This window comes from Pollicipes pollicipes, unplaced genomic scaffold (genome assembly GCF_011947565.3).
Source record: "Pollicipes pollicipes isolate AB1234 unplaced genomic scaffold, Ppol_2.1 Scaffold_3447;HRSCAF=4054_pilon_pilon_pilon, whole genome shotgun sequence".
NCBI lineage: Eukaryota > Metazoa > Arthropoda > Thecostraca > Pollicipedomorpha > Pollicipedidae > Pollicipes > Pollicipes pollicipes.
This window is the reverse complement of record NW_023596297.1, coordinates 36,637,996-36,660,014: the sequence shown is the minus strand read 5'-3', so window position 1 is coordinate 36,660,014 and position 22,019 is coordinate 36,637,996. Positions and strand designations below refer to the sequence as shown.

General features: G+C 49.9%; 2 protein-coding genes across 7 annotated transcripts in view; one reads left to right on the top strand and one right to left on the bottom strand.

Annotated features, from left to right (window-relative positions):
* The window catches only part of LOC119091775 (dynein intermediate chain CFAP94, axonemal), a gene marked incomplete in the record, with an annotated part of 89,629 nt that extends 83,827 nt beyond the window's left edge, over positions 1 to 5,802 (bottom strand). Inside the window, 1 exon segment of the mRNA XM_037214642.1 lies at positions 5,790 to 5,802.
* Positions 5,803 to 9,418: 3,616 nt separating this feature from the next.
* Positions 9,419 to 21,382, top strand: LOC119091798 (GPI mannosyltransferase 3). 6 transcript variants are annotated; one of them, XM_037214673.1, is made up of 9 exons: positions 9,419 to 9,459; positions 13,711 to 13,841; positions 16,292 to 16,409; positions 16,862 to 17,087; positions 17,532 to 17,679; positions 18,169 to 18,432; positions 18,947 to 19,048; positions 20,031 to 20,216; positions 20,478 to 21,382. In XM_037214673.1, the coding sequence occupies exons 2-9, from the start codon at positions 13,720 to 13,722 to the stop codon at positions 20,809 to 20,811; spliced, it is 1,500 nt and encodes a 499-aa protein (XP_037070568.1). In that variant the 5' UTR covers positions 9,419 to 9,459; positions 13,711 to 13,719; the 3' UTR covers positions 20,812 to 21,382. The 6 variants fall into 6 exon arrangements, with proteins under 6 accessions (XP_037070568.1, XP_037070567.1, XP_037070570.1 ...); XM_037214672.1 differs by having other exon boundaries at positions 9,446 to 9,508; XM_037214675.1 differs by having other exon boundaries at positions 9,446 to 9,508; positions 13,711 to 15,787.
* Positions 21,383 to 22,019: the final 637 nt, after the last annotated feature.

Here is a 22,019-nt window from a genome sequence, read left to right as displayed (position 1 = left end):
ATGATTCCCACGGTCCTAATTACAGAACGCACCCTGGAGCAATTGCATACAATAGTAGCCACGCTGTAAAATTGCCGTTCGTTCATATGATAACAGATAAACTTCTTTGTCCATGCAATTGCTCAACAGGCGGAATCAGCCCACGCCTGCGTGTGTTAAGCGGGTACCGCAATCAAATGGTGGTATATGAATGCATTACTTTGTACCGACAGCACAATTCGTTCACATCTTTGCAGTTTACTTACCGGGTTGACGACGGCACCGCGCTCGTCAATAAATTGTTCGCCGTTTAGGGGACCATGGATGTAAGAACAGAGCGGCCAGGTGGAGTCACGCCGCCCCCTTCCCACTTTTCAGGGGGTCAGCGATGGTAGCTGCTCCCCCCCCCACTTTTTCAGATTTAGGTTTTGTTTAGCTTACATTTGTACTTCTTTAAACATGCATGCCCACATTTACCTAGTTCACCAGTCATCTTCCCCAAGTTGCACTGGACACAATTACTCTATGTGGTAATGGCAGAATCTTATCCCATCATGTACGGCGAACAGATATATTTAGGGTCAAACCCAAGGCTACTTTAGTGCCAAAGGTTCCGTTTTGTCTGTTTATGTAGCCTTAGTTCTTCTGCGTGACTACTAACAATCCCCTCAGCGTATGTTCATGGTGTTTGAAATGGTATGATGTGTTCCTCAAGGACCCCAGACCGACCAGGGGCCCCGGCCCCGTGTAGCCAGAATAGCAGCCGGAATGCACTAAGCGCTGGGACGGAGTGGCCCTTCAACCCTGGACCGGTAAGGGTAATGTACCCCCTAGCGTTTTACTCACCTGCCCCTTGCCCTGAAAGCGTAACGGGTTTCAGAGTGTTGAATTACGTGGATCGAAATGAGGTTAAAAATGAAAAAGGCCAACCCACGTTCGCCTGAAACGTTCATTCTTTCGCAAAATCGATAAGTGAAACAAATGGCATAAAACAGTTCCACACCCTGTACGCTCGCAATCTCAGGGGCAAGAGAAAAGATGGCAGGGGCTGCAGTTTCGTCAAACCGACTAGCGTCGGCTGCTGCAGGTAGCACCAGGTGCCGGGCGCCGTGCGCGCAGGAACGACCGTTGTAATATAATGCTTCAAAAATTCTCAAAATATACTGAAACCACGCAGATTATGCCGGGCCGTATGTTTTTAAAACAATTTTGAGGATGTCTTTTGGTCATACTAACAGCTACACCAACGCGAAAAACGGAGATTTTATCTTTAATCTTACAATTTTGTCACCAGATTCCAGCGCCCCTTTCCGGGGACGTGAAGTCTGATCCATCCCTATTATCAACTCAAAAACCCCACAGGTGAAATACACCCGGACTACCGTGTATATGCACGAAGTCATGTCTCTAAGCGCTCAAGAACGCTTCTTTCAGAGACGCCATCTTTTCGTCTGCTCGTTGGCCACCGTTTAACGTCAGCCGCGGGCCGACGCCGCGCCGCCTGTGGAGACCGCAACGCTCGGTGTAAAGGTTGTTGCAAGTTTGGTGATGGCGCATGTTCAGAACCATGTTACATAATTTGTCTCAGTAGTCGATTCCGACTGAATATTGAACGTTTCCAAACGTGCATGGGTTATCCATGTCAATGCAAATTTTTGACATCGTTTTGCTCTAAATCTATATGCAGGGGCCCACAATATCTCTGAAGAACACAGAAAAAATCAGGCAAACCTTTTGGGTTCTATTATTCAAGAAAAAGTCTCCTGAACTAATGTAAAATGAAGATCGCCAGTGATTTACTCCACGCGGTCGTTAAGCACCAGATTTCCGCAGTTTATAGACTTCAAAATGCAAACAGTTGATCCAGCGATAGCTGCTGGTTTGTTTCTGTTCTGGTTGTGTGACAAAATAACAATAAACGTCAAACAGTGCGCTTCGATAACAAGCCAGCTATATCCGGCAATTGCAGATTGTGGGGGAGAGGCTTTCACCTCAGGGGCCTTTGTCAATCCGGCGCCCCCTCCCCCCAGAGCAAGACTCGTTAAAAAGTGGGCTATATTCGGCGTTTTTTTTTAGGACAATCACTATCAGGGAGTTTATATCAACCCTGTGTTCACGTTAGCTAGGCTCTGGCCTTGCCCATATCCACAAAAGCGGATCAAGGCGGCTTCGTTAAATAAGAGGCAAATAGGTGCCGAGTAGACTAGATCATGTCTAAGGCAGGCGGCTTCCTGAAAGCTTTTTGTCTACCGTGATGTGGTTGTAACGGAAGGTAATAGGGAAAGAGGTTACTGTGGCAAACGCCCAATGTATGTTTTACACACCAATAAAAAGTGAGGTTAATCCATAAGCATGCATCAAAGCAGTCATACGATCAGTTCTGGACGGTGGGGGGGGGGGGGGGGGGGGGGGGGATGGACCGCCGGGCCAGGGAGTGGCCGTGGACGGTGGACGAGAGCAGGACTCAGATAAGGAGTATCTGAAAGAAGGTTTTCATTCGGTGGCCTGGGTTCTTAGATGAGAAATTCTGGTCTCATGGTCACACCGTTTATGGCAGCAAGTTTTTTAAGCCTCCGAGCTGGTTTCCGCTTAAAATTATAGAACAAATTTTATCTATTGAAAAGCAGGCGGCAAAATATAGGCGCATGAAAACTCTGGCGTGCCATTGGCCATTGAGTTGTATTCGAAATTATGACCAGGCTGTGCCCGGGCCGTATTTTGGTATCTACCCTAAGGGGCAGATGCCTCCCCAATAACCCTAAATGCCTACCCGCTTGTGCAACTTCGCATTCCCAGGGAAACCAATATTAAAATGGATGCATAATCTTGGGAAGCTGGATAGTCTTACTTGCTGAATGGTATAGATGAGTCGAATAAGCAATGTCGTGCACCAGTGGGAAACAGCTGCGGATGTATACCTAGCATAGCAGCCGTGACATTGAATTATTTCTAGAATGTGTTTTGTGAATTACGAGCGGACAAAATCCTCCATCCCTAACCCCACCCTCCCCCAGCCCCTCGTTAGCGGGCCTGTCTCCCAGAAACGTGCACCACGAGTCTGCCTTCCCACTTTTTGAAACGTCCCTACGTTTATACGGGGGCCTGGTGAAAACGCAACGGCTCAAGAAGGGAGGAGGAAGCTCAGTGCCATCTCGAAGCCTCGACGGAATGTTGGTCCAATGCCCACCAACTTTTACTTACCACTTAAGACCCAGTCCTTTACTTTACTTTACATCACTTACCGTGTACCGTGACTTTACAACCACTTAAGACCCAGTCCAAGGATACCACTGGAAAACCCCTCTCAACAGCATGGAAGCCAACTCAACAGCATGCCTCGATTTGTAGCATGCTTCAGAACAGTCTGTGACCTGGTCAGTGAAATAATCTGCAACATATGTGATGCTTAAGTCATTCAACGGCCGTAGTATTGACTCGCCAGGAAAAGACGCTCTCCATGCTGAAAAGTTCTCATCAAGTGGAAAACAAGTGCATTGCTTTACCTATTGCTGCCTGCCCCAACATGAAACAAAAATTGTCCCCGCAACAAGTGCTCCCACGCTGAGGATTTGGGCCTATACGTGTATTGCCCGTCCCCGCGAACTTCCATGAGAAATGTTCATGCATCGAAGTCGGGCGACGTTGAACGTCTGACAGGATATGCCAAGTTGTTTAGTCCAGAATAGGATCGTATCCTTATGCCATATGATCGTTTCGCAGCTGCACCGACCACATTGCTGGTTGGTGAATACGTAAATTATGGACGCACCTGATGAAATTGTCTATTGTCTACCATGCACATCAAGGAGAGGCACAAGTTTGTGCGTTTCATTCACGATTCATCTGCCAGGCATATGTGTACACGTACTTCTCATCTGGATGACAGGTGATGAAACCGAAAAACAGCGCAATGTTTATAATATAGGTTAAAAATGCAGGAGTGCTGAGAGGAACGCACAGCTACAGCTGTCATCAACCCTGGGGAAACACATCACAGTTGCAGGTAAATCAATGAGCACAACTACTCGAACATCCGAAGTAATGCCGCGATGGATTGAACGCAGTACGAAACATCCATTGTCACAACATGGTTGTGACAGGACCCACGGTGCAGAACAAACAACCAGGGATTTGAACGTGTTCGTTTTGCTTTTTGTATTCACATTACGTAACATGCACAGATGATCAATGGCATAACTTGCTGCCATAAATGACGAGTTTGGGACTGGTGATATACATATTGCTGCACGTCGTTAACGAGTGACTTGGCTATCTATCTACGTGACTTGGGATGTATGACAGATACGTAAGGTCGATGACGATACATTCTTCAGTTATGCGCTGTTCTAAAGTCCTAGCTGGTTTCAGGGTGACGATCACAATTCTCAACGCAGATCATGCCAGCCACCCGATATACCCGCCCGTCAGCTCATGGCATGCCGCCGTGCGTGATCCGCTGGTGTTCAAATTCGATAGGGGACCAGTCTAGGTGAGATGCCACCAAATTCTTTTTTCAGATTCTTCAGTGATTCTTTTGATTGATCCTTTTGAGTCGATCAGATTCTTCTGAACTTTCTTTTCAGGTTCAGATTCTTCTCAGATCTGAACGACAATAAATCGGTCTTTAGTTCATTAATAACTTTTTAGGATATTTGTGACGCCATGTTTTGTTTAGAAAATAAGGTCAAAGGTCAAACTAGGCTACAATAAGTACTTAGATGACATTAAATGTCATGCAACTCATATTTGAAAAATATAGGTATTTAGCTTTCCCATTAATTTCTTCATGCAATATGCTCCGCTAACTATTTTTGTTAAGCAACCAGGGTTCGCGACGACGTCACCTACTTTCACCTGCTCCTGCTTGTTTATCGGTACGCCATACGGCTCTTTTAACTCTCAGAATCGTGCTTTGGCAGTATATTTACCCAAGAAAACACGTCTCGCCAAATTTGGACGGGGCCATGCTTAAATGCATCTATCCACGGTCGATTGGTCGTGGAATGGTCTTTTACATACAGACAATCTGGGCGTGACATTAGGGAAGCAGAGCGGTACTTCCTCACTGCTTGCGCTTCAGCACACAAACTTTCTTTGCTTACGATGGTCAATTAAACGCTGCTGGTGATGGAGATAGGCATCAAATCAATATTGCAGAAAATCTTATAAATAGATACATTTATTCCCGATATATTTACGCCATTCATTGTTGAGAACCAGCCAGGCTAAAAAATAAGTGAGATTAAATATAACGGAATCCACGTGGAAACGAGACTCCTTGTGGTGCAGTTAGCGAGTCAGGTAGCCTAGAATAACTGAATGCCAGTTGTCAGGTGGCCTGGTTAAACTGAACGCACCCAACTCAAGACCATTCCGTTTGTCCCGACACACCATTGCCGCAGTCTTTTATCCAGTACCCAACGCAAATATGACACAACCCGTATCAAAATACCGTCATGATATTCACTAAGTCACATTCTCACCGACTGTACGCACAGTGGGCTGAATATGACACCTGCAATACATGGCGAGACCCTCCGCCCGCAGGTGATCAGTGGGCACAACACCAACCAGAACCGCCGAGCATCACTCGCATTTGTGCTATCAATACACTTACAGGAATATTGTCCATAACGAGTCTCCCATCCGTAAAGGTCCACTGCGTCCTCTTGTCTGGCACACCCCTGACAGTGGCACAGTTACAGACACACGCATCATCTGTACAGCGACCCCTCGGTCCAGAAAACAGCCCATCTACAGTTGGCCAGTGGTGCGCATCACGAGAGGATCGGCCGGAGTCAGTGACTTACCGGGCCTCTTCTGCCTCCCGCGCTCTCCTTTCCTCCTCCTCCTTCTTTAGACGCTTCCTCTCCTCCTTGGTCAGCTTCTTCTTCTTTTCCTTTTTATGGGCCTGACGATACGAAGTGCAACGTCACACTTAGAGTACTTAACGGGCTGGGTACCCATGCGTAACCAAGTGAAATGGGTAATGGGCTGGGTTGGTAAATATTTTGGGAAGATTGCGAGTATGAGTACGGCTATGGGTACGACGTTTGCAAAAAAAGTATGGGGCTTTGGGTAGCAAGTGAACAGAGTGAAGGAAATACAACACCCATGAGGCCTCTAAGACACGATTCAGGCGTACATAACGGGATTTTGGCAAGTTAGTAAATGAATACATCGTCTTGATGCTTGTATGTGGTGCTCCTGTCTGCCGGTCTCCATGCACCCCACTTCCTGGCTACCCACGAGGTAACAGAATGTCACGTACCTGGGCGTGGGGACTGGAGCTATGGCTCGCTCTGGCCTAGCAGAATGTATTTGTAGGCTCAAGTTCTGATGTGGTTTAGCATGATAGGGATGCTGAACCCTTTCGTTCCGTGCAAGCTCGACTAGACCCGGATTGTTATCCCAGTGCGATTATTCATAAAACATATCCTGGGCAGAAGGTGCCACACGATGTATCATTTCCGATGAAGTAATTCACAAGTGGTCATTTTAAGCATTTGATTGAGCGATCTATGGCATTGAACTTGAATAACATTAATACAAACATAAGAAATGTGAGAAATCAAAATTCATCCCTTCCTTCGTCTTTTTGAAGAACTTTTCAACGAAAAAATCCTTAATTTAACAAACAAACGCAGTTGAAATCGGGTCAATGCATTTGGTGTCATTGACCTACAAAGTCAAAAGTACCGGGAGGAGCAACGTTTCTAAATAGGCGGTGATACGTACTGAAAATATTTCGAAATGCTGTCTTTCTTTCATAGTTATGGCTGTTCCTTCTCGTAAAATAATGTACGTAGAAATGTAAGTGGCATGCCAAATAATTTACCTTCGTCTAGGTCAAGGTCATGCAACGCCATCGAGTAAGGTTTAGCTGTAATTTTTGTTTTTTAGAACTGTTGAGTGGTAAGAAGTCAATTTGCAACTAAAGTGCTGTGTAGGATTGGTGCATGAAAATGAGGGTGAAATGTCGCTCCTGTTAAGAAACCAAAGCACAACCATGTACTCGACCAATTTATTCTATAAAGCACAGGTGCCAAACTTCCCAAGGCCTCCCAAGGCTGTGCTGCCCGCCTCATCATTCTACCAAGAAGCTTTCGTGGACATAAGGGCGGACTAGCATGAGGTTATCCTCCGCCAAACAAGCGATCCTTTGGGATTCGCACCACCCGAGAGCAGCAATGCAGCTGCCGCTCAATATAGAACTGTCTGCCGGCCCCACCGGTCGTTCTTTCCCATGGCGTGCTATGGGATAATTTAGCTGTTCGCTGACCAGCAATGTGGTCGGCACCGTTGCGAAGCAAACATATGGCGTCAGAATCTGATCCTATTCTGGGCTAAAAAATTATCACATACTGTCAGAAGTTTACCGGTGCCCTCCACTTCAATGCATGAGCATTTTTCATGAAATGTCGCAATGACGTGCAGCACACATATAGGCCCAAATCCTCAGTGCAGGAGTACATGTTGAGGAAGTAGCTTTTATTTTCTACAGGGTCAGGCAGCAGCAAGTAACGCAATGAGCTTGTTCTGTACTTGGCGGAAGCTTTCAGCATGGGTAACGCATTTTCCTGGCGAATGCATACTGCAACATCGGCACCGTCACGGAAAACTCGGACGTGCTTGAAGCTCCTTGAAAATGCTAAGGATATCGCAAACCATTCAAGTCTTGTTTGAAAAGTTCGAACGGAATTTTGCTTTTCGAAACGTTTTTGCTGACAGACGTTTTACCAAAATTTTCACGCACCATAGGCGCAAAAAAAAAATGCCTGAGACTTGTTCTGGTTCCCGTTGGGAAGATTAATGATACCGACGACCTAATTCCAGTCTGAATAGTTTGGTGCTTGAGGAAATGAAAAAAGTGTGGAGGCTGTTATGACTATATTAAGCGGCGCCAACACAAAAACGGATCCCAGTAACATTTAACGGATGGTTACGCCGATGAAATGGGGGCAAAATTTGTAAAATTCGGAAACAGGTGTCAGGCTTTTATTCAAACGGCGACAGACGCTGAAGTAAAAGCAGTAATGCGTGCTAGCCATGCACCAAAATGCGCAACGAAAGACGAGTTGAGGTTTTGTATGAAATGGGTGATAGGTGGGATGGGATCTTCGGTCTTCTTCGGCCATAACAAATTGGTCGAAACACAAATCAGGTAACCGCACCAACGGCGACAAATGCTTAAGCCTGAGCCGGTATATGGCAAATATAACAATAAAACAAATTGCCCTTTTCACCAAATTTCAAAATTAAGTGCACGAAATTCGATGAAGAGAAAATGATCAGGGAGAATTGTAGGGTTAATTTGTCTTTGCTCCCCCCCCCCCCCCCATCAACACATGACCCGTTCCCGAGCCCCTCGGCCTAGCCAATATTGGGGGAGGAGGGCAGGCTCCCACCAAAGAACACAAGTCGACACCCGTGCATTTGGCCACAGCTATGCATCTGCGTGGCTGGGAAGGCGTCGTTTAATTCCTTAAGCTGTCCCAGGGGATCAGCGCCACCACTGACGTACTTATTCCTGCGTGAACTCATTCCGGGGTGTTCGTGTCTGGCTACCTGGTCCGCACCGCAGGTTTGATCGCACCGGCACTGCATGCGCGCCCAAGTCAAATGGTGGCTGATTACCGTGTAGGTATATGGGCGCCCCATCCTCGCACCAATGCTTCTCCCAGCCCTGATGAGGGTTGAAAATAGCTACATCTCAAAACAACACGAATGCTCCATCATTCCGCTATTGTACCTCCCCCATCCGTGTAGGCCAAAAACATCTGGAAACCATAAGCTCACCAAGTCGCTGTCGGTCAATCGCTTCTTCCGTTTAAGTTCGGTTGATCTCGCGCCAGAGCAGAACGTTTTATCTGTATCTACAACTCAAAATACCACGTATGCTCGATCAATCCGCTCTGTTGGCACCTTTCCCAGCTTGACAAGGCAAAAGCATGCGGGGATAAAAATAGGCTCACCATATCGTCGTTCAGTCGTTTCTTCCGTTCAAGTTAAGTCAATCTTGCACCAGGGCAAAATGTCTCCACTGTTGGTCTTAAATCCAGAGCTAATGGAGGGATGACTACAAATGCAATTAGTTTAATTATACACACATTTGAGAGCGCCCGTATCCCATCACGCTCTCAAATGTGAACGATGAGAACCGTGGCTGGATCGCGAGAAGCCACCAACAGCTATCCCTTTTTATACAAATACCGTAGAACGTAGGAAACGACATTGTTGTGGGTAGTTTTTATTACCAATATTAATGCGATAAAAGTTAACTTTGTGTTGTAAACTCAATGACCTGTTCATTTATCACTATACGGCCTTCCATGCAGGAATATATGAATTAAATGTCAAATCACACTGAGTGTGAAAAAGAATAGCAACGCCGGCTGCCATATTTAGCGCAGCTACGACAATGTGGTTATGGGGGAGGGGGACTTTGTGCGTGGATGCGGCTAAGCTAATAGATTAAAGGTGCGGGAGGTGCGGGCTCGAATTGCGGGGGTGTAGGAAGCGACGCTTGGTGGGTATGCTCTCCTGCTTCTGTAATACACGGTGTGAGGACCTAGGTAATCATGCAATCACTGGCCAAACGGTTTAGCATCAGGCTTTTAGTTTCCTATTCAGTTGGGGAGGCTCCAGCCCCCCCCCCCCCCTCCCCCATCATGGGCTTCAGCTCCCCCCAACTTAGGTTTCAGCCCCTAACCCAACTTGGTGTTCAGCCCCCCCCCCTCCGCCAACTTGGGATTGAAGGGGGAAGTCTGTTTGTCAGCATGTGTTAGGGCAGGTAGGGTAATTTAACTGTTAACCCTCTCCCCCAATTCAGTTTGGGTACTATGCCCTTGTTTGGCATTCATATAGAAATCTGGCAAGGCTGCTCGAAGTTTACTCTGCAGCATTTTCATCTTGAATATCAGACCCTGCTGTGGCATTGCCATCATAGATGATATTTGCCCTTGAGCATATTAAATATTGCATGATTGGTGGTGATCAGTTCATTAGGACATCACTAAACACATTGCCTATCTATTAATGCATTTGGTTGGTGTTTTTATGTTGATGATGATGCTTTTGCTATGGAGCTTCATGAAGTAGAAGAATTAGGAGAGTTCAGAGTTTTGTAAGTCTTAGTGTCAGGACAGGGAAATGTACATGTAAAACTCTTACATGTTAGTTACATGTTACATGTTAGTTACATTTCAGTCCGCAGTTGTACACTCCTATAACACAGTCTATAAAAATGGGATGCTGCTAAGCATCTGCAGCTTGAACTTGCTCATATGCTGCTATGAATAAATATCTTACCAAAAAGTTTGGGTGAATTGCTGCCCATTTTTGCAAAAGTACTATGACCGCATTTGCTCTAGTACAACTTATATCTAATGTCTTCCAGTCATGGCTCTCAACATGTTGGTTTTGTGTAAATGCCCTTTTTACCTGCACATGACTTTTGATTCCTCTACTTGTTACTTTCATTCTCACATCTGGATGTGAGTGTAACCATGATTTATTGTAAATCTTCCACATTCTGCCAGCTGTGATTTAGAGTTAAGTCCAAGTTTTGCATTTCCAAGTTGCATCCATCATGCAAAGATTGAAGTGGCATCAGTCAAGGAGTGAACAGACCTTCATGTCTAGAAAGGTATGGATGCCAATCATTTTGGGTATAGGCCATTACCACACACCCTGCTGGGGTGGTCCCATTTTACCCTAAAGGCATAGACAACATAGTTGTTTGATGTGAAGTGTAGCTGCACCACACTTTGCATGACTTGGGTAACTGGGTAGCACATCTTTTGGTATAAAAAATGGAATGCACCTTGTAAAGCTGTCAACCTATGGTATGCCAAAGTCAGTTGTGGCTGGCAGCAAAAACATTTTGTAGGGAACTGTTCAGTCTGATGCACAATGTAGGGTTTGATGAAGCCAGAGGCCTCTGAGATCATTTTGTAGGCCAAAAAACAATTCAATTTGGAATTGCAACATAATCTATTGGCCTAGGGTCAGGTATGAAGGTAAGACTGCAGTGAAAGCCATCATGCCATTGTACTTGGAGAGTTGAGAAGATATCCCCCCCCCCCCCACTACCTAATAAAAGGGTAGTTAACCAGTCACCCAGATGTGTTTGTGTTAAAACTGTAAAACTCTGCGCTGCCTGTGGGGCCACATGGCGACCTAAAAACATTGAGGCTCCTCTGATCCCTCACTGATTGCATTTTGGGCTCCAACCTTCGGGGGTATTGGCATATCCTCTTTGTGAAGGCCCTGTCCCTCCACCCCGGGATGGATTTACACCTGATGTCTGGTTTAGATGCTCCTAGTATTTTTGGCTTAAAGATTGCCAAGGCATAGGGTACAAAGCTAACTATTGCATGACATTTTACTTTGTGGCATTTCTCTGTACCCACGTAGGGTCCGCTGGGCAGTAGGGATAGGTCTGCTTAGAGACCATCGCGCCAGGTACCACCAGGTGGCGGGCAGCTGCCCGGACGGCGTTGCGGCAGCAAGGTGCACTCGAGCAAGCACGGAAGCGGCTGGCGGCCCTGCCGGGCGATTTTTGGCAACTCCGGCAACGGACCCCCGGCAAATTAAATCGTACAAACTGTTACAAACGTAGCACGTATGCATGTGCGTGCGTATGCCAGAGCTGTACTGACCATGTCATCGCTGTTGGGTCCCAATGTCAATCATTATGACGCGCAACTTCGGCTAGATTGCCCCAAGTTCATCGAGAGACCTTCCTGCACGATAGATGCAAGACGGGCCAAAACGGCACAAACGTGGCATGTGCGCACACATGTGTCGTATTGAGGCGGTTGTCGGCCGTTTTATCTCTTTGGTGACTGGCATTGCTAATATTCTTTTTTAAAAGCCGCTCTGAGTGACAGGCGGTCGTCCGGTCGAAACTTGCCTCCTGGAGTACTTGTGGTAATTCCCAACAACGGAGTTACCACAAATATCACGATTTAGGTGTGAGCCCACTCAAACTAGTACGAGCGTAGCACGTGTGCATGTATATGCCCAAATTCGAGAGCCATGCGAACGTTTCATCGCTTTCGGGTCCATACTCATGAATTATGAGGCGCAACTTCAGCTGAATTGCTCAGGGCCAGTAAGAGACCTCCCTGCAGGCTAGATGCAAATCCAGCCAAAGCGCAAACATTGGATGCGTGCACGCATGCGAAAAATGGGGGCATTTTTCGACCATTCGATCGCTTTCTGGAATGGAGTGGTCATGCTTCCATTTTTAAAGTACTCCGAGTGACGGCGGCCGCCTGGTCGACGAGCGCCACATGTCCAGTAACGCACCAGTCCGCAGCCTTAGATGCGATACCGCCCAAACTCATAATAGGAAAGCTTCCGCTCACCCACCCACCATCCTTCTCCCAACCACCGCCCCCTCATTGAGAGAAAAATGTGTCGAGTCCGAGGTAAGACGGTGGTGGTTTGGAAGGGGCGGTAGTATTCAGAATTTGTCGCGGCTCAGCCTCCGAACTGTCGTTCCGGAATTACGCCCCTGCAGATTGTTGGAGAAAGCCGTCTTTCTTTCACCACATCCTGAAATTTCATCACCGCCCTAGCTCTAGCCGGGCTGGATGGAAGCCGTCCCCTCCTCGCCATGCTCGGTATTCTCAGAAGTTTACGGGGAGGCCTTTCCGAGTCCCCGAGGCACCGCCGCCGGCGCACCGCGCACCCGGACGGCACGTTCGGCCAAGGTCACCGCCAGCTGGGCTCGGTCCCACTCGTGCTCGGTGGCTCGCCGCAGGGGCGGCACTTTCAAAGTCGGGTTGGGGAGGGCGCAGCCTATAACATTGACCTGACCTTCCCGAATACCTGACTTCTCCGCGTGGCTGCATGTCGCTCAGACCGCTTTTACAAAGAAAACGTCACAAGTTCAATGCCAAAGTCCAAAGACCCATGAGCACATGCCCATCATTTTTATATGCATGTATATGTGCTAATTTTGTACCAGTTTGGGTGGTCTTGCACCTAACTCGCCGGCAGGTCCGTCGTTGGACTATGGACAAGTATCGTCCGGCCGGTCGCCAGCCACCCAGACCGCTTGTACAATGGCATGTTCAATCACCAAGGTGATAGAATGGTCGATAGATATCTTCATATGTCACATTGGTACACATGTGCCATGTTTGTGCCACTCTGGCCGGTCTGGCATCCCGCCTGAAGGGGAAACCCGTACTGGACTTGAACAATTCAGTCGAAGTGGCGCCTTCTAATGCGTGGCAATAGCCCCGAAAGCGATGAGACGGTCGCTACAGCTCTACTCTTTAAACACACAAACACATGTGCTACGTTTGTAACAGTTTGGGCGGCCCGATTTGCCGGAGGTCCGTTGTTGGACTAGACAGTTATTGCCCTGCAGGGCCGCCAGCCGCTTCTCCGTCTTCTTGAGTGCACCTTGCCGCCACACCGCCGGCCGGGCAGCCGTCCGCCACCTGCTGGTGGCGGGCGGGCCTTAGAAGGCCCATCCCGTCATGACTGCGAAGATGTGGATGCAAATGCCATTAGACAAATAACGCAACAGATGACGTATGAGCTGTTGTTTACCAGTATACGGAAGACAGAATCCAGTTTTCATTGCTATCATCCATTATTTGTTTAGATCAATGCCCTGGACATCTCCGTGCATGCGCGTCACTTTGTGACCAAAACTGTGCCGAAACCTGCGAGTTTTGATACCCCATGCTCTATTGCATTCTCTTGCAGATTACAAATATGAAGAAATGGACACTAGTGCTCTTGGCAATCAGGCTTGCATCTGTTGTCTTAACACAGACATCTTTTGTTCCGGATGAGTACTGGCAGTCTCTGGAGATTGCCCACAAGATAAGCTTTGGGTTCGTATACATAATATTTACGATATGCCGCGGATGCTCAACTTTGTCAGATCAGTGTGTGGTGCCCAGCTTCCTTGTCTGTCACCGGGCATGTGTTATGATCCTTTGCTGAGACCTGAGGGTGCAGCAATTTTCCACATGTGCTGTTGTAAGGCTGTGTTTCTGGTTCTGTTTACCTGCACTATAAAATGTGGTAAGCTTGTTTCGTGCTAAGCAAGTCTCTCCATTAAAACTTGTGGAGAGGCATGACCATAATATTCGTAAGAAAATGGCTTGTTTATTCAATAAAGGTGATTGCATGAATGGTGCGTTGAAAACGTGTGATGCGTTTTCTGAACAAAGGATGACACTTTTATTGCCAGCTGGTTTCTGTTAAAATTTCCGCGTGCTTTCTTACTGATGGGCAGTTTCTGAATCCAGCGGTTAGACAGGTATCATATCGCAATGATATATCTGGATTTCGTGATGCAAGCATTGTTGTCATGACACTGTCATCATCATACTTAGTGCAGCATTTGGCTGTTTGTTGTTTTCTGTGAGTTTTTGCCATGTGCATACATGTCCAGTTTAGATTTCAGCCTGAACACGCCAGGACATAATTATATGACGCCCATCCATACATGCAGCCAGGACGTTGGCATGGAAGGGCACAGTTGACAAAGGGCCCCTGATAGCCAAAGGGGAGAAATAACCTAAAAATCTGCGACAGTAAAGTACCAAAAAAGTCACTGAATAGAGCCATTCGTTTGTGAGGGCATTTGGGCATTGAGGGCTTTTCCTTGATGGTTTTCATATCTGTCTTCTTTGGCTGGAATAGAAGCCAGAAGTTACCGCGAGATCAATTCTGTCGAGTCTGTAGACAGTTCACTGAAGAAAGCATGCGCTGAACGCTGCATGACACATGTCACGGGCGCTCCCCATTTTACGGCCCGAGTGCAATCGGGTCCTCGATCGTTGGCTCCGAGGGGCTCTCCGACCCTCTTCGGACCTCCTCATACAAAGCACATGATCGACTAGGGGTCACTAGCCGTAACATGAGCTCCTGTTATGCATCATGGGCCCCTGATCGACGCAATGGCTCCAACCCCCGTGCCCCCCGGCCTTGGCCCTGACGGAGCGAACGGGCCTCATCGAGCATTGCTGTTAGTCGGATCGGATTCCCTTGTAAGCACAGGGTCCTCTGTTAGGTGCTGTGGGCCCCAGACAGATACACGGGCCCTGACTGGCGTAAATTTCTGGCTCCAGCCTTGTAGCTGATTGGAAATGGGCCCTCGGGCCTATACCAATACGAGCGGACTGTGCGGTTCCGGTGGTGTCTGACCGAAATATAGACCCATAGCGACTCGGTATCCATGATTGGCACACAGGACCCGCGTGGTGGTCATTTGAGGATCCGTTTCCGTAGGCCGGAGCCCCTGAATAAGATCCCGACCAGGCTTTCGTGCCCTTACGGTCCAATCGAGCCCTTGATCGCCGGACCTGGTGGGCCCTCCAGGCTCTTTGGGCCTTCTCGAACACTGCCTGTGGCCGACTTGGTGCCCCTTGCCAGTACAAGGCGCATTAGGCGCTGTGGGCCCGACGAATGTAAATCAGTGGCTCCGGCTTTGCCGCTGCTCGGGAAATAAGCTCTCAGGTCCACGCCGCCACGGAGTCGGATGTGCGTTACTGGCGGTGTCTGAGGACATATCGGCCCTCATCGATTTAGGGGCCCCTGATCAGACGCAGGGCTCTCTGGGTGGTATTTGAGTGCCCAGCCCTGCGGGCCGGGGCTCCTGAATACGACATCTGGCCGGCGTTTCGGGCTCTTAATCGTATGTCTTGAGGGATCCTCCAGACCCCTTGGAATCTAAGGGCGGCACGTTCCCCCTGTGTGCCCCATTCCCCTCTGCCTGCGCTACTGAGTCCATGAAACCACAGTGACCTATTGCTCCAGTTCCAACACCTAGGTGCGTATTACCATGTAGACAGTTGGGAGTCGGGAAGTGGATTCAGGGGACTATTCTTTAGTATTTACCAGATTGGCAAGCCTGATCAGGGACTTATCACTAAAGGGGCAGGCCATTCATTCAATCACTCTGTCTGTCTGTTCATCAGCTCTAACAGCAGGCCATGTTAGATGCGTGAGCTTCTTTCACATTGGTATGCTGTGATGTCCTGCTACTAGGCTGCTTGGCTTTAGGCACTGACTGGTCTGCAGACACTTCCTGTTTGTTTGGTACACTGTAATGTATTCAGAGCAATTTCGTTCTCAAACATCAAGCTTATTTGCAAATATTACTTAGCTTTTGCTTATATGTGGCTTGCATGGTTGTGGAAGATTTGAGATTTGATGACATTCCTCATGGTGTTTCGGGTTCTGATATTAGCATGCAACTGGCCATACAACAAATACAGTGTGTGCCATGTTTTAAACAGTGCTTACACATCATCAGCCTGCCCCACGTTTTCAGGTATGGCTACAGTACATGGGAGTGGAGAGAGGGGATTCGAAGCTACCTTCTACCACTGTTGATTGGAGGACTGTACAAGATTTTACAAATATTGAACATGGACAGTAGAGAAATGTTGGTATGGGTACAGAGCTGTCACGCCACTCCGGTTAATGGGTGTGGAATGAAATGTGTCTGTATTCTGGGACCATGGATTGGCTATGCTGGATGGGACACTGCACCGACTTACTATTGCCCCCGGGGGCCCCCGACGTACCCGTCATCTGGTGCCGGGAGTGTAGTAAGGAAACATAACTGCCAGCCATACAGCGGTCTATGCGTACTTCGGCGCCGGGTTTCTCGCTTTGCACCAAAGATAAGGCATTTGATGTTTTGTTATCCATAGTCAGACCAACAAGGCAAATGTGTGCGCCAGACCTTCAGTGTTTCTTGTCGACTGTGCAATGGACGTCAGTAATAAAGCATGCACTCGGCCTGGCTACTAGAGCGGCTGGTGGCCGTCCGGCTCGTCGTATGGCCTGCTCGCTCGTCGTATTCACTGTGACGGCGCCGTCCGTCGGCCGGCCCCAGGTTTACAGTCCGCGCCTGCTGGTGGCGCTGCTCACCTGGGCCGGCGACGTGGCGCTGGTGGAGGCGGCCCGCCGGCTGTGGGGCTCACACACGGCTGGCCACACGGCCTGGAGTCTGGCCACTTCCTGGTGCCTCTTCTACTGCGGCTCCCGGACCCTGGCGAACACCGTGGAGATGGCGCTGCTGGCCATGGCGCTCCGCCGGTACCCGTGGAGACCGTGGCTGGGTGAGCAGGCTGGCAGTGGGGGACATCCGAGGTCTGCACTGTTAGAGACTATATATTCTGTAGTAACATATTTATTCGTGGTCGCTTGCGGGGGTTCCAACATTCGCATCATACTTGAGTGCAACACATTCGCGCCACGCACGCACACTCGCACGCATTTCATAGGCGTGATGTTCAGTAGTTCAGATGCGACCAGCTGTCATGACCACAGCTTGTCAGCCTGTGATTTTCCAGCAAATAGTATGTGGTGGTTGTAGGCCGGACGAAGCCCTCGCCAGGTGACCCTGCATGTGGTCCGTCAGGCGACCCAGGGCGCGGTTACCTATGGATGGGGACCTGCCGTGACCCTGACCCCGCCAGTCTCGTTCGTCAGGTGACCCAGTGCGCGGCTACCTATGGATGGGGACCTGCCGTGACCCTGACCCCGCCAGTCTCGTTCGTCAGGCGACCCAGTGCGCGGCTACCTCTGGCTAGGGGCACTGGCGGCCGTGCTGCGACCGACCGCAGCACTCACCTGGCTGCCGCTGTGGCTGGCCGACTTCAGCTACACGAGCAACAAGTGCGCGCTGCTCTTGACCTCGTCCGCCGCCGGGTGAGAGGTGTCTCTGACGACGTTCGTCAGGTGATGCGGCCACGCCCGCCCCCGCCCTCCGCTGACCACCACCTGACCTCCGATCTAGCCCGTTTGAAGCTGTTTACATGGCTCGGCGTGGTGAGTGATGAGCATCTGAGCATTAGGCATGGTAGTATCCAACTTGTTTTGTTTTGCATCTGCCACCATGAATTTCGATGTTGTCTGCTTGTCCTATTTTCCCCGTAGTTTAAGTGGTCCACGGTCGTTTGCCTGGTGGTGGCGATCCGCGCCGATCCATGTCGTGGTGATGGCGTTCGGGTTGTGCTCGTGCTCCGTGCTGACGGTATTGTGCTCTCTGCGATCTTCCTAGTGCCAGTTTTGTGCTGGTTTCTCCCTGTGACGTTGCTCTAAGCTCATCCTCTACCATGCTAATGTGCGCTCGTCGTCTCCGGTAACTGTGCTCTGTTCTGGCGCTTCTGGTGGCAGTGTTGTTGTCGACTTCCCCAGACTGGCGGCGGCGGCAGCGTGCCTGCTGGTTGACTCCCTGGGCCACGGCGCGCCGCTCTTCAGCCCGATCACCTTCGTTCGCTGGAACGTGCTGGGCGGCGTGGCCTCCCACTACGGCACGTCACCGTGGCACGCGCACCTGACGGCCAGCCTGCCGACCCTGCTGGGTTTGCACGCGGTGCCGGCGCTGCTGGCGGCGCGCCGGCCCGGCCGGACCGAGGGCGTCTGCCTGGCGGCACTGCTCTGGCTGGTGACCGTGTACAGGTAACGCGACGCGGTTTGGCGCCCCTCCTGACCTTACCTACGACGCGCTTTTCGGTGACGTGTCGTTTGGACGCGCTTCAGTGTTTCACGCGTTTTCAGGTGCGCTGGCCGTCTTGTGGTTAATCATCTCAGTCATTGATATTTGCTTTGGACATCCATCGAGATCAGGGCCTCTGTAATTCTGAAGTGGCTGGTGATTCGGTCCTTCTTTGCTGTGCCCTTATACACTGTGCAGAGGAAGCCTTGCCCCCAAAGCTGAACCATGCATTATGTCTCTGACGCCATTTTTAAGTGGTGTGTTTTACCCATCATGCGTCATTTGCGACGCGCAGCCCATCTGTGTGCAAGAGATGTATTGTATTACGCTGGGCTGCGAGCCCATCTCTGGCAAGTGTAGGTTATCGCGTACCGACCCGGATTCTCGTAGCAGACCGTCGCTGCCATCCATCCCATTGTCGTGCCCAGGGCTTTCTGAGCTTTTCCGTGCACTGATCTGTGTGACGCATGGTTTCAGCGCCCTACCACACAAGGAGTTTCGGTTTCTGTTGCCAGCCTGGCCGTTCTGCGCGTTACTTGCTGGCAAAGGCTTCTCCTGGCTCAGTCGAACCAACAGGAGGTAACCAGGCTGATAACTGCACGCAGATGTACACAACACAAGCTGTCAAAATTGTCAACGATAGTAGCCGAGTATCGGTGATATTTTTCTGGCAATGACGAGTGTTCCCCGCAAACATTATTTAAAGAAGCAGTTATGTTCACTAATACTGTAATTATATTAGTGTTAAATTCGAGGATAACAACCATTCGGGTTGAAGCATTTGTCTTTGTTTCAGGGTTGTGGAGCACATTTTTACAACCTTCGAGCGCCAAATGATTTGGGGTATGGGATGGGTGTTTGACTTGCCACAAATGTACTCTGCCATGATGACGAGCCGAATACCACTTTTGACTCATCCAGTGGTCTGGGCAGGGGGGCTGTAAGCACAGCCTGTCCGGCGTGACCAACCATTCTGGCGTCATCCACTCGGGCCACTTCGTGACTTAATGCAGACGCCTCTTTTTGAGGGAGTCGTACGAGTATAATGAGTAAAGTCCAGCTCATCCATATGTGCCGCGCCAACGGCTGTGGACCATGTCTGCTGTTCTCCAAGCTGGCCAATCCCAGACCTGGCGCTGACCAAGACGCTATCACTCGATGGGGCTCGAAAGGGCTGTTTTACCTGTGGTCTCGCCTGCTGATTGTTTTTGCACTTGCAAATTCTAGTGGTGTTCCCTTGACTGAATAAAAGACTTAAAAACAAGTCGATTCATTAGCAACTAATGAAGGAAGTCTGGGATACTAAATGCTAAGATTTTGTACTGTCATATGTTTTTGCAGGTAGTTTCAAATTACAGTTTAGCATGTGACCGTGTCATTAATTTTACCTGGGAATACAACTTACAGTTCATGTAGCCACAAGCCCAGGGCACAAGGTTCCATAATCCAGGTTCCACTGGTGAACATAAGTCTTTTGTGGCTCTGCGATTGTGTGTGTAAGGCAATTGCTGTTGGTGACCTACATTTTTCTAAGAGTGCGTAACCACGGCAATTTTTTCAGGTGCTGTTCAGGTCTGAAGCTGTTGATTTTGCTCACAAACGTCGCTGCCGCCCTCTACCTGGGGCTCGTTCATCAACGTGGCCCGCTAGATGTCACTAGTCAACTGGTGACAAGGTTGCACGACGGCCCGTTGGATAAGGCGTCCATTCTTTACCTGATGCCGTGTCACAGCACACCTTTGTACAGGTAAATGAGTGCCTGTGGTGGGGTTAGGTGGATGGTTACCAGCATGCGCTTCGCATAATCGTTTCTTTACGTACGGGCATTGACTTAACATCAGAAGACATTGGAGGCTGACCTTCATGGGAGCGCCTCATCTGTGTGGAGTGGTTGGCCCGGGGGACCGAGCGCGCCCCGCCCTGCTGTGAGTTGCCGATTGCTGTGTGCTGGCCAGTGTCGGACCCTGAATCCCGGACTGATTCGGTGTACGTGGCGTCTCGTCGGCAGTCACCTGCACCTGAACGTGACGACCCGCTTCCTGACGTGTGAGCCGAACCTTGCGGCCGCCGCCAACTACGTGGACGAGGCTGACCAGTTCTACAGCGGGCCGCTGCGCTGGCTGCGGCACGAGTACCCGTCCCTGCTGGCGCAGCCGGCCGCCGAGCCAGCCGGCCGCCGGCTACCCAGCCACATAATCCTCTTCGACGGGCTGTGGCGGACGCTGGCGGCGGAGGTGCGCGGCTTTACCGTCTGTGCGAGCGTCTTCCACGCGCACGCCTCCGACGAGAGGCGCGGCGGACGGATCCTGGTGCTCTGCAGGGACGGCTGGGCCGGGGATTAGGCCGCCGGGTTTGTACCATTCGTGCGGCCACGCTCCGTACCTTCGGGGATACACCGCGACTGGATGGGTGGAACTGAGCACGAGCTTCAGTTATTATGCTCTATGCTGCTAGAGGGACATTATGTGATGTGGGACGGAAAGAGCGAAGATGTGATCTCATGTTTGATAATGTTATGGTTTGTGACGCGTAGTTTGTCAAGTGTTTGACATGCCTTACGGGTACAAATACAGTGCTGTAACATTTGCTCGGATATTGTCCGCCACTCAAAAGTGTGGACAACGAGAGATTTGGGGGGAAAATCGGCCGGACGACAAGAGGTTTTGTTGAAAACTAAAAAGGTGCAATTGCTTCAGCGTGGCAGTGTTTTCGCTTTTAGGGTTGTGCTCTTGACCAAACGGCGCCTTGAGCACCCGCGTCATCCTGAAGGTGCAGTCCGTAGGTGCAGCCAACAAGAAGCGTCATCGTATGAATGCAAAATTGGCCAGCAATCATGTTGACTAGCTCACATAAATCTCATCTCTCCGCCATTTGTTGATGGTGGGCTGTGTAGCACGGTGGAGCGGATGGCGAGGAGCCTTGCAAAATAAACTGACAGACTGTAACTCATTAAAACAGGATCTTGTTTGCACTGACACGCGAGCCCATTCTCTCTCATCAAGCAAAGTGAACGCATGCCCTGCACGCAGAGACACAGGCAGGAGGAATCGGGGGTACGTGCCTCCGTGGCTTCAGAGGGGGCCACGACTAGAGCGCCTGTTTAAGGGGCCCGAAAGGCCGGCCGGAGGTCGCATTCAGGGGCCCCGGCCCGCAGGGCCGGACACTCAAATGCCAGCAGCAGGAAGGCCCTGCGCGCTGATGGGGGGGGGGGGGGCTCCTGAGAAGGTAAGGGCCTACATGTCAGTCAGGCACCGCCAGTTACCGCACTGCCGACTCCGTGTCGGTGCGGGCCTGAGGGCTCACTTCCTTATCTGCTACAAAGCCGCGATTGCGCGATTTAAGCCGCGAGCCATGCGATTTATACTGGTCGGGGCCGCTGTATCTTTCAGAGGCCGACTGCCTAACGCGAACTCCTGTGTGCGCATTGAGCCCCAAGCTGGCCAAGGGCAGTGTTTGATGAGGCCCGAAAAGGGTCTCGGGCGGCCCACCGGAACCAACAATCGATGGGCCGGTTGGAGGGCATAAGGGCCCGAAAGGTTGGCTGTTTGTC